The sequence below is a fragment of the Phodopus roborovskii genome, unplaced genomic scaffold (genome assembly GCF_943737965.1).
Source record: "Phodopus roborovskii unplaced genomic scaffold, PHOROB, whole genome shotgun sequence".
NCBI classification, from domain to species: domain Eukaryota; kingdom Metazoa; phylum Chordata; class Mammalia; order Rodentia; family Cricetidae; genus Phodopus; species Phodopus roborovskii.
The window spans coordinates 5,727,324-5,739,694 of record NW_026126432.1 but is presented as its reverse complement, the minus strand read 5'-3'; the positions used below and the strand labels follow the sequence as shown (position 1 = coordinate 5,739,694).

Genomic DNA, 12,371 nt, shown 5'->3' with positions numbered 1-12,371 from the left:
TATGAGGTAGACTATGTATGAGATTTCTGTGTCATTAATTGCTGTAGAGTAGCTGGGGCAAGTCCCTTCCTATATTGTAAACCTGAGATTAAGCATATTGATGGTCTTAGACTGATTCAAGTCAAATTTCCGTCTTCCACTTTGTTGCTTTACCTGTCTTTTCTGTGACTCTCTTCCAGGTGTCCTAGACTAGAAGGCACGTGTGCTCGCAACCCTTGCCAACACGGTGGAACATGTGTGGACTTTTGGTCATGGCAGCAGTGTCAGTGCACAGAGGGCCTGACTGGGAAGTACTGTGAGAAATGTAGGTCACCATTTTCACATTCATGGGATGCCTTCACATCCCCAGAAAGTGTAAATAGATGCACCTAAATTTGATACTGTGTTTTGTTTGACTCCAACATGGCAAATATTAAGAGTGCCTAATGGGGTGAAATACAATGACAGTTGCAAATTGGCTTTTAACCTGAAGAAGAGTAGCATTCTCTCAAAGAATTGGATCTTAACTAATGTTAGTTTCTCCTAAGAGCATATCACTGGGTTGTTTTATGTCACATATTGTATAGTTAGGAAATTTAAAGTCAGCAAATATACTCAGGTTTTAGAAAAATATTGCCTACTGTTGGGTAGTATTTCTCTGGTCAGATTTTTATATTTGGCAGATAAAATTTACAGTATCACAGGATAAAACAGCTTCAAACTTGGCATGGTATTAAAGTATTAAAATAAAAGTAACAGTTTATTTTAAGTTGCTTTTGAACAGCCCTATTTCAGTCTTCTTATTAATGACATCCATTTAAACCCCAGTCTTATGGTGATCAAGACATCAGTGATATTCAAGCCTTCAGTAGAGACTTGCTCTCTAACTCAAAGCTGGGTATTCTATTGTACCTTGTGCCCTGGGGCCACTTCTATGAGAATTGCTTTATTTTGAAATGAATGATTACTGCTTAATTCAGCCACTAGCACCTGATGACTTTTTCAAATATTTGTTGCTATTTTATTAGGAAAATGAAAAGAAATGAGACATAACATTGGAATGTAATATAATCCAAAAGATCTCAGAGGCAGACAACATAGATATATCTTAGTAGCTTGGCTATAGATGCCACATAGTATTTCTTTAATGAACTGCTCTGAGACTTCTTTTTGTAAATCTAGACATAATTCTGCAAGTTATACTATGTATCTGTTTAGAGTGTAACACCCAGGAAGACTTAACTGATTCTATTTACTCAGTTTTGCTTCATGAGGTTTGCTATTGGTTATGGTGATGTAAACATACTACTTTTGGACTGGCATCTAATAATGAACTATCCATGGTGATGGCTCCAGGGAGGAGAGAGAGTTATAACTAACAATCTTAGACTGAACACTTTTGGGGGATCCATATTTCTAAAAATCAGAAACTAGAGGGACTAAAGACTAAAGATCCAAAGGTTCCCAACTAGAAAAACATATTTGCTTAATAATTTCAGGAATGCATTGAAATTGGTTCAAGTTTTGAGTTGTGCATTTTAGCAGTTGGCTGTGTCTTCCATGTCCAAGCTTTCTGTCCCATAGCAAGGAGATTGGATGACAAGTTCCCCAAGTGATTAATGATTGTCATCATGGATTTTATGTTTCATAGATCCAAAAGGACTAAACCATTGGCAGTACATCTGCATAATTATTCACAAATGGAAATTATTTTCTCAGAGTAGGACCAGGGACAGTATTTTCAGAAGCATGAACTTTTGTCATTTTTTAATACCTTTTGCCACTCTGAAAAATGCTCTAAAAAAGTCTAGTGAAAGTCTTCCAATTTCCCCCTTTATTCTTGGTTTTCAGCGGTCACTCCAGACACGGCCTTGTCACTAGAAGGCAAAGGACGCCTGGACTACCACATGAGCCAGAGCCAGAAGCGGGAATACTTGCTGACACAGAGTATACGGGACGTCATGTTGGAGCCTTTTGGTGTCAATAGTCTGGAAGTAAAATTCAGGACTCGTAGTGAAAATGGCATTTTAATCCATATCCAGGAAAGCAGCAATTACACAACAGTGAAGGTGAGAGGGGAGGCCATGCTGACCCACTTGAAGAGCCCTATCTGCTCTGGGGCAGCAGCAGTTGCTTCTCCCACAAGTTCTGTCCTTTACTTTCCAGCCTTAGAGTTCTGACCATAGCATGGCAGTGATCCAGCACCATCTGCCCTCAATGTCACTGGGGCTTGGGCCACAGTAATAAAGATCTGAGATGGCCAGTTTCTAAACATGCTTGTCTTGTTTTACAGTAGTAGCCATTTCCAGGCAGGCCAGCACAGAAAAGTAGTCAAGTCTGCTTTTTGTTCTAATGCAAGCAAAATAAAGCATGAAAAGAATGGTCCTTGATAATGGAGAATTACTTTTACCAAGAATTATATTGAACACTGATAATATAGGTTAAATGGTAAGACTTGGATACTTAGAAATTATCTGACTTTATCCTCAAATATGCATCCTGTTCATTACCTAGGTAAAATCTACAGAGCTAAATGGTTTTGGTATTTATTGTGAGTAAAATTTCTTTTCATGTTTCCAGATATTTTTAGTGGCCAGAGGGAGAAAGGTATTCAGAGTCCTATGGAGGGATGCATCCTTAGTCCTAGAGACAGAGAATGGAGACTAGAAGAGGACATGAAGTGCCTCCCTCTACCTTATTCCTTTTAAGCAGGGTCTCTCTTTGCATCTGGAGCTCTCATGTCTGCTTTCCAGCATAGGCTGACCAGTGTGCTTTTGAGACCCGTTTGACTCATTGCAGCTATTGACATGTGTGCTGGGGATCTGGACTCAAGTCTTCACACCTGTACAGCAAGCACTCTACACACTGAACCATCTGCCTGTCCACTTTAAATAAAATCAAAAATTCAAACAAAAATTTAACAATCCTATTCAACAAGAAGGGTGGATTTCTCCATGGGCTTTTACTTTCCCTCTCTGTATGTAGAAGTCAAAGGCAGTTATTCATGAGCCACGAGCCATTCTTTGCCTACCTTCTGTGACCTTCTGAGAGTCTGAAATGATAGCCACCTTCGTTCATAGACAGACATTAGCACCAATTTTCTCAGGAGATCTTTTGTTTGGTTTCATCAACTGTTCCATAAGCTCATTCTGTGTTTTATACTTCTATTGAAGTTTTTTTTGTATTCATTTTAGTAAATTCTTAAGAAAAAAAAAACCTATGATTTACTGGTTTATTTTTCCTATCAGTATTTTGAAATACACAGAACAGAATTAGCTATTACTTGATTTCAGTCACAAATTACATTAAAAATAAAGTTCATCCCTAATTTTTAGGTTTTCATTTTCTAGATTTTTCTGTGCAATTGTCTCTCTGTGCCTTTTCTGATGATCTGCTTGTACCTTCCTTAGCCCATTTGTTTCTAGATGGAGATTTTTTTTTTACCTCCTAAGATCATTTGACAATGTTTGGAGATTTTATTTTTCTTTTATTGGAGGGATGAGGATGTTATACCACTATGTAGTTGCTAGAGATCGATCAGAGCTGAACATCCTATAACATACAGTACCCTAAACATGTGGGCAGAAATGTCAGTCAGTGATGAATTTGAGACAGAGTCCTGGTTTCCTACTGGGACATCTTCAAATTTTCACTTTGCCTTCATTAGTTAGACTAATATCCCAGTTCCCCAATTAATATAACTGAGAAACAGAGAACTATTTGAAGTGTGTTCAAATTTGCTCTTGATAATTGCTATTGAAAAGCAAATTAGAAGCAATTAAGGCATAAGTTACAGAGAGAGCTGTAACTTAATGACAATGAGTTCAACTGCCCAGAATACTACTCCCTGCTGAGACGGGACGCCTGAGTGGCCTCTCCTTCATTCTGAGAGGCCACAGTAAAGTCTTATCTTTTAAACTGTCTATTAAGCTTATCTATTAAGCTGTCTCCAAGTTCTTATGTCATTTAAATGACATATGACACACTGCTGTTTGCCTTCTTCAACCAAGAAATCTGGTCAACATGCTACATGTTTTAAGAGTGAAAGCTTCCAAAAGGAAGCATCTCGGTGATGCCACCTGTCTTTGTTACTGGGAAGTTAAACAGGATGGTTGCTTGCACCTCCTCAACATGGTGTCACAGAGCTAAAAAAAAAGAATTAGGCAAAATAGCCAATGATTAGAGGCCATGATATTAGTGAGAAAATTGTTAAGTGGCAGGTAAAATAGGTAGAAAAGGGGAAAGCAGCCAGTAAAGAGAACAAGACTGACTCAGGAAGCAGCGGTGATGGGGAGGAGATGCCTGGGTTTGCTGGAGTGTGGTTGAGGAAGGTGTGGACAGAATGTGTTCTTTCATGTGTCTTTCTTGTTTTCATTACTCTATTGATGAGCAAAGGGGTCAAGACCAGGCTGGAGAATTCCACAGAAACAGCTGACCCGAACAAGGGAGAGCTCATGCACATCAGAGTGATAGCTGGGAAACCAGTATAGGACTGACCCAGACCCCCTGAATGTGGGTGTCAGTGAGGAGGTCTGGGCAGTTTATGGGGCCTCTGGTAGTGGGTCAGTATTTATCCGTAGTATACGAATGAACTTTGGGAGCTCATTCCCCATAGAAAGATACTCCCTTTGCCTAGACTCAAGGGGAGGGCCTAGGCCCTGCTCCAAATTATGTGACAGACTTTGAAGACTCCCCATGGAAGGCCTCACCCTTCCTGGGGAGCAGAAAGGGGATGGGATAGAGGGCTAGTGGGGGCAGAGCAGGGGAGCAGGGGAGGAGTGGAAGGAGAAGGAACTGGGATTGATATGTAAATCAAGATTATTTCTCATTAAGTTAAAAAATATAAAGCTCAAAATAAAGAATAAAAAATCTTTTTTAGAAGCAAAAAAAAAAAAAAAAAAAAAAAATTAAAGCAGCCTATTCCTTTACCTGAATATAATCATTTGTTCTTGGTCAGGTTAAAGTAAAGACAGCATGCAGTGACTTTTAAGGGAGTATAAAGATATATTAGAGTAATAATAATAATAATAATAATAATAATAATAATAATACTAATAAAAAAAGAATGTGTTCTTCTAGTGTCAGCGGACAGCTGCCCAGGAGCTTTGGTGCTGTTTCTTCTGGCTCATCTTCTTAGCATTTCTTTCTTAAACTCTCCATTTATTGAACTCTCTCTTCCTGCTTCCCTCCTCCACTTCCTCACCTCTCTCATCACCTCTCCCTCCTCTTCTTCCTTTCTCACCTACCTGTCTTTGTCCCTCCCTTTCTCCCCTCCTCCATCTTCCCCTTCTTCTATCCCTCCATCCTTCCCCTTCCCTTCCTCTCCCCAGCTCTCTCTCTCTCTCTCTCTCTCTCTCTCTCTCTCTCTCTCTCACACACACACACACACACACACATACACACCAGTGTTCATGATAGGGACAATGAGTAAATTCGTCGTGTGAAGGAGATCCTGGGTAATTTGAGCGCATCAGGGATTAGTTAGAATTGAGGGGACAGTCCTAGAACAGCTCTGCTGTGATAATTTAATTTACATATACATAGGAATCACATATGTATGCAGTTTGTGAGTCTGTGGTGGATGCACATGTTGGGGTGGCCATAGCAAGGCATCTCCAGTCTCCCGCTGTTCACTGCCCTATTGTCCTGGGTAGGTATCTTACTGAACAGGAAGCCTCACATATTGCCAACCTGCCCAGCAAGAAAGCTCACAAGATCTCTACTTCTGTCCTTCAATGCTGGGGATATAGGAGCACATGGCTGTACCCAGCTTTGATGTGGATGTTGGGGACTTGAACTGAGGAAGTCCTGAGCTATCTCCCAGCCTATGAACAATATTTTTAATCTGAAAATATCATATTACTATATTAATACATGATTGCTTATGCAACTTTGTTACATGACTTCTCCACAAAGCACAAATGAACTGATATTCAGTTCTTCTGGAAGTGCTTCTTGCATATAGACATCAAGTCTGAGCTGAAGGAGAATGACACATGAAACTGACCCCTGCTTTCCCTTTGTTCGCTCCTAGGACACTTCATCTCTGTGCCTGGACAGCAGTGCTATCTGGCAGCAGGGATGGGAATGTGCTCTCTGACGCAGGGGCTCATCTTGCTTACAAATTATTCATTTTCTGAAGGGTCAGCTCATAATACTGGAAACTTGCAAGTTGGAAACTGGAGTGTCCTGTTACCTAGTATTCTACTGGGTGAACTGAAAGAAATCAAATTCCTTTAGATAAATAGAAAAGACAGCTGTAGTGAAGTCTTGGCCAAATCTCCTTGTTACTTTATGGTATTCCATCTTGAGAATGAAATAATGAGACCAAAATGGAGCTTTTGTCTAAAACTCCAGTGCTGGAGCATAGGAAGGAAAAGCTACTTTTGTCATTGTTTTTCCAACTGCTCTGCCTTTGTAGCTTCCCTTTCACCTTTTGGTTTTGCATTTTTGTTGTTGTTTGTCTTTTAACTAGTCTAGTCTTTTTTTATTAAACTTAGTGATTTAACATACTTCTCCTCTGCCCTTGAAATACAAATAATCACAATTAGTGTCAATTATTTAGGATACCTAGCTATTACAACATTTCAGTTTTGTTCTGGAAATTTATATGCCTCCTCAAGTAACTACATATAAAATTAGAAACTGTCAGAATTAGTAAATAAGCAACCATGTTGTCTAAAATCACCATGATGATATATGTGAGTTTGTTATAACACTACAGACTCCTTTCTATTCCAGCTCCTTTAGAGTGTTCAATATTTTAAATAAATTATTTTTTATTTAAGGATATCATGTTTAATCTGTGCATTGTTTCTAATGCATCTTACAGATTAAGAATGGCAAAGTGCACTTTACATCAGATGCGGGTGTTGCTGGGAAAGTGGAGAGAAGCATAGCAGAAGCGTACATTGCAGATGGCCACTGGCACACCTTCCGGATCTCAAAGAACGGAAGCACCACCATGCTGTCTGTAGACAGAATATACAACAGAGATATCGCCCACCTCACACAGGACTTTGGTGGTCTCGAAGTGCTTACCATATCTCTTGGAGGAATCCCACCTAACCAAGCCCATCGGGATGCTCAGACAGGTAAATGCCTCAGGAAAATCTGCTCCCCAAAATGTCGGTGATCTTGGTGGCAAACAGGACATGATGGTTAAAGTCCAATTTATTGTATATGACTCCCTTCCACAGAGTCATTTTATCACAGTGCAGTTTTAACAAGAGTAGTTGGATTTCTGATACTGGTGATTATGAATCTTCTAATTAATGTAACTGTCTTTGGAGAGATTGTGATTAGGGGCACTGTGGCTTCCACTAAATGCTTTTGTGTGTACTGCTGAGATCTGATTTAAGCTTGTGATGCTCTGATGCTTTGCTTGTTCTCAAGGCCTTTGTCTGTTCAGTCCTGTGTTTGTCAAAGCCAGTCTCCTCAGGTAACTCAGGAGACAGGGATAACCAATATCACTCAGGTGCTCACAGGGTATAGATACTAATTTAGATCAGTGATACAAAGGAAAATGGATAATCCCATGTGTTCTTAACCTAGGAGAAGCATGAGAGTATAAGAACATTTAATTGATAGAAAATGTTAACAAGAGAGGCCAAGCCAGGGAACAGCTCATGGGCAGCTAGAGTGAGGCAGTCAAGGAAGCTGGAGAATAAAATACAGTGATCTATTTGGAAAGTGTGAATGCATTTATTCCACTTGGAGAACAATAAGGAGTAATTAAAATTTTAATTTTAAACATGCAGTAGTATAGAAGATCTTTCAGGCTGCCTCTGAGTATGAACAGGGGAGGAGTTCCAAGACCCAGGTGTTAGCTGTCAGTATCTGGAATGCAGTAGAAGGGTTTGTTTGCATTCTAATGGAATGGCCAAAGAGTGAAGTCAAAAATGACAGACCCAACTTGTTGTGGAGGCCATTTTCAGTAAAGATCAGGGAGACTTATGAGTTTTCATCTCAAACAGTAGTACCACCAAGAAAGAAAACTGCTTATCTCATGGAAGCATGTAGTTTGCTGTGGAACATATGGGTTTGAAGCACCTTTGAAAGGGCATTGAGTGGATGACCTGACTCAGGGTAGATCCAGGCTAGAGATGTCATTACCAAGTAAGTGGAGTGTTGGTGGGTGTGAGATTGTGTAGGAAGTCTGGGGTCTAGCCAGGAGTAGTTCAAAAAGGGGAGAGCTATGCAAAGAAAAATGAGTTAGCACAAATGTGTGGAATTTTCAAAGAATAAAAAAATGTCATAAAGGAATCACATAGAGGACAGGAAGTCATAATCAAGGGATGCAGAATCAAAAATCAATATCCTAGGAATTTCTGGAAAGAATAAATCATTCTGATAAATGTTACTAGAATGGGAAGGTGTGTCAAATGAGAGGTAAATACAAAATGTGTCACAGATGATATAAAAATGCATAAGAATTAAATTCCAGGCCAGAAGTACATAAGTACAGTCTATTTAGATTTTGTAAGAAATCAAGACGGTGTAGATTCTGCTGGTCTGTTAGTCAAAGTAAATTCTTGTCCCTTCAGGTAGACACTTTGTGACATCAGTGCGTTCAAACCCAGTGAAGGATTTCTTAGTTCTTTCTGTCATTACTGTGCACTACTAACAAACTCCTTGGGATATTTTTGTTTTCTGTCTCCTGCATCATGACCATTTATAGTGTGGCTGCCACAGTTACCTCCCCTCATCCCGGATACCCCAAAATATTGTAGTGGTCAATATTTTCTTTTGATCCACAAGGGCCCATACCAGTCACTTTGGCGGGCATACAATCTGTGATTATACACTCCATGGTCTTGCAGTTGAAGCAATTGGCCTCTATTTTGCTTTTTCTGTTGTTCATAAAGTAAGTTTCGTCTCTAAATAACTCTTGGTCTGTAGCCTATAAGAATCAAACGAATGAATCATTAAATAGATGGAAAGAGAGATAGAGAGAGAGAAATCAAGACAATCCTGGCTGCAGCGACATTCAGAAACCTTCCATTTCTCCCCGCTCCATGGCTCCTGATGCGTTCACCATCTTAGAGTGCAGCATGGTTGGGGACGGTACTGAGGGGTTGTGGGTCTTCACTTCTTCAGATCTCATTACTCAGAGGTGAAATTGTTGCTTTTTTTACTAAAGCAACTCTTACTGTATCTCCCTCTCACAGGTTTCAATGGCTGTATTGCCTCTGTGCTCTATGGTGGAGAGAGCCTCCCCTTCAGTGGGAAGCACAGCCTGGCTTCCATCTCCAAAACTGACCCTTCAGTGAAGATTGGCTGTCGTGGTCCCAACATCTGTGCCAGCAACCCCTGCTGGGGCGACCTTTTGTGCATCAACCAGTGGTATGCCTACAAATGTGTCCCTCCTGGAGACTGTGCATCTCACCCGTGTCAGAACGGAGGCAGCTGTGAGCCAGGCCTGCTCTCTGGCTATACATGCAGCTGTCCGGAATCACACACAGGGAGGACCTGTGAGACAGTGGTGGCCTGCCTTGGTGTTCTCTGTCCTCAGGGGAAGGTGTGCAAGGCTGGAAGTCCAGGAGGATATGTGTGTGTCCAGACTGAGGGCCCAGATGAGATCTCCTTACCTCTATGGGCTGTGCCTGCCATCGTAGGCAGCTGTGCCACAGCCCTGGCATTGCTGGTCCTCAGCTTGATTCTATGCAACCAGTGTAGGGGAAAGGTCGCCAAAAACCCCAAAGAGGAGAAAAAGCCAAAGGAGAAGAAGAAAAAGGGCAGCGAGAATGTGGCTTTTGATGATCCCGACAACATCCCACCCTACGGGGATGATCTGGCAGTCAGGAAGCAGCCTGAGGGGAATCCCAAGCCTGACATCATTGAGCGAGAGAATCCCTACCTAATATTCGATGAGACTGACATTCCCCACAACTCAGAGACTATCCCCAGTGCCCCACTGGCTTCCCCAGAGCAGGAGATTGAGCACTATGACATTGACAACGCCAGCAGCATCGCACCATCAGATGCAGACATCATCCAGCACTACAAACAATTCCGAAGCCACACGCCTAAATTTTCCATCCAGAGGCACAGCCCCTTGGGCTTTGCCAGGCAGTCCCCCATGCCCCTGGGAGCAAGCAGTCTGACCTACCAGCCTTCTTCATACGGCCAGGCGTTAAGAAGCAGCTCTCTCAGTCACTCAGCCTGCCCCACTCCCAACCCCCTGTCCAGGCACAGCCCAGCTCCTTTCTCCAAACCATCTGCTTTCTACAGGAGCAGCCCTGCTCGGGAACTGCATCTTCCTTTGCGAGATGGGGGTACGCTGGAGATGCACGGGGACCCCTGCCAGCCTGGTATGTTCAACTATGCCACCAGGCTGGGAAGGAGAAGTAAGAGTCCCCAGGCCATGGCATCACACGGCTCGAGACCTGGGAGTCGCCTCAAGCAGCCCATAGCACAGATCCCTCTAGAATCTTCTCCTCCCGTGGGACTCTCCATTGAGGAGGTAGAAAGGCTCAACACCCCTCGTCCTAGAAACCCCAGCATCTGCAGTGCAGACCATGGGAGGTCTTCTTCTGAGGAAGACTGCAGAAGGCCCCTGTCCAGAACCAGGAACCCAGCAGATGGCATCCCGGCCCCAGAATCCTCTTCTGACAGTGACTCCCATGATTCCTTCACATGTTCAGAAATGGAATATGATAGGGAGAAGCCCATGGTCTATACCTCCAGGATGCCCAAGTTGTCTCAAGTCAACGAATCTGATGCAGATGATGAAGATAATTACGGAGCCAGACTGAAACCCAGAAGGTACCATGGACGCAGGGCTGAAGGGGGACCAGTCGGTACCCCTGCAGCAACCTCTGGGGCTGCAGACAGCACCCTGAAGCTGGGACAGCAGGCAGGCAACTTCAACTGGGACAACCTTTTGAACTGGGGTCCGGGCTTTGGCCACTATGTGGATGTCTTCAAAGATCTGGCCTCTCTCCCAGAAAAAGCAGCCGGCAATGAAGATGGTAAAAGTGGGACAGCTAAACCAGTCCCCAAAGATGGGGAGGCCGAACAGTATGTGTGAGGTGTAAGTGTGGGCAAGAAACATTCAAAGCAATATGTGGCTCCCCACTAGCGTGGGCCATCTTTGTATAACTGGCTAGTACAGACCGGTGGCCGTGGGACACATTTAAAATTAACCACAAAGCTGCTCACATAGACTCCAAAGGACTCTTTAATTTAAATGTGCTTGGCGGAACGGTCCTCCTGCATGCGTTGTGTTTGTGATGAGTTTGGGGGGCATGCAACATTGGGAAGTTTTGCTTTGTGTTTGGTTTGTGGTTTTTTACAATTAATACCATTACAGTTGCAGACATAAGCTTGTGCTTTCACAGTGGGGTGTGCTCGTTTCCATTGTAGCGTTATGGTTGTGTTTTACATTGCAAGATTGCTTATATTGAACCAATTGGTGCAAGGGCAGGAAGGAACTCGTCCCATCCTCAGGATGAACATTAGCACTCTTCCAACATATAGGTTCATAGGTGACGTTGCTCAAACATGCTAAGGGCTTGTTTTACATGACGGTGGGTACTAAGATTAAGTCATTTTGTTCAGCACTTTAAAGCTTGTTACAAACTGTGTTGACACTTGTGTGTCTTTGTGCAAACAGTCATGGTCTCCTGACTTACCTCAGGCTTCCACGAAGAACAAGATGACCATATACTGTCCCCAGAACACTCTCACCTTCCTCTTCCAGGAATAATGTTCTCAGCGTACTTCTAAGAGACAGTTTTTTAAAAGTTATTTATTGAAAAAAAAAGTTCTATGCTTTTAACATGTAACAAATTGACCTAAGCAGGCCCTAATTGACTTTATTTTCTAGCCATTCAACATTTACCCCAAGTACCCAGTTTTTATAATTTATATAAAGTCAGATTGCAATGTTTCTTACTTTCTGTCCTTTTGTAGATCATTTTTTAATACTGTGTAAAACTTTTTTTTTTTTTTTTTTACACCTGAGCTGTGTTTTTGATACTGATATTTTCCTATGCCGGAAACTTTTCTTGCTTTCAGGGAAGGTAAGAAAATGCCTTTTTTTACATTTGTTACTTATGTAACATTCATATTTTCACAGTTTGATATCTGTAACATACTGTATGCTTTCTACCTGTAAATGCCAACAATAGAATTAAAATATTTATTTAAAATACTGTGCCTTGGGTGAACATCAGTTTCTATATTTCTCTGCTTTCATGTGGGCAATTGAGGGTATTCTTGTTGTCAGCAAGGCATATAGCAAGATGAACTTCCACTGGCCACAACAGATACTGTTAAAAATCTGACCTGTGAATAACAGCCAACAAAGGCATCTTAGAGGCACCCAGTGAATTCCCACTTACCGAGTCCTGGGACTTCCCCACAGTATGCTGAGTCTAGACTAGTTT

General features: G+C 42.0%; 1 protein-coding gene across 1 annotated transcript in view; it reads left to right on the top strand.

Annotated features, from left to right (window-relative positions):
- The window catches only part of Fat4 (FAT atypical cadherin 4), a 132,536-nt gene extending 120,402 nt beyond the window's left edge, over positions 1-12,134 (top strand). Inside the window, 4 exon segments of the mRNA XM_051185696.1 lie at positions 180-304; positions 1,831-2,048; positions 6,812-7,073; positions 9,150-12,134. Of these exon segments, the coding sequence (XP_051041653.1) occupies positions 180-304; positions 1,831-2,048; positions 6,812-7,073; positions 9,150-11,011 (2,467 nt within the window). The 3' untranslated portion in view covers positions 11,012-12,134.
- The last annotated feature ends 237 nt before the right edge of the window (positions 12,135-12,371 follow it).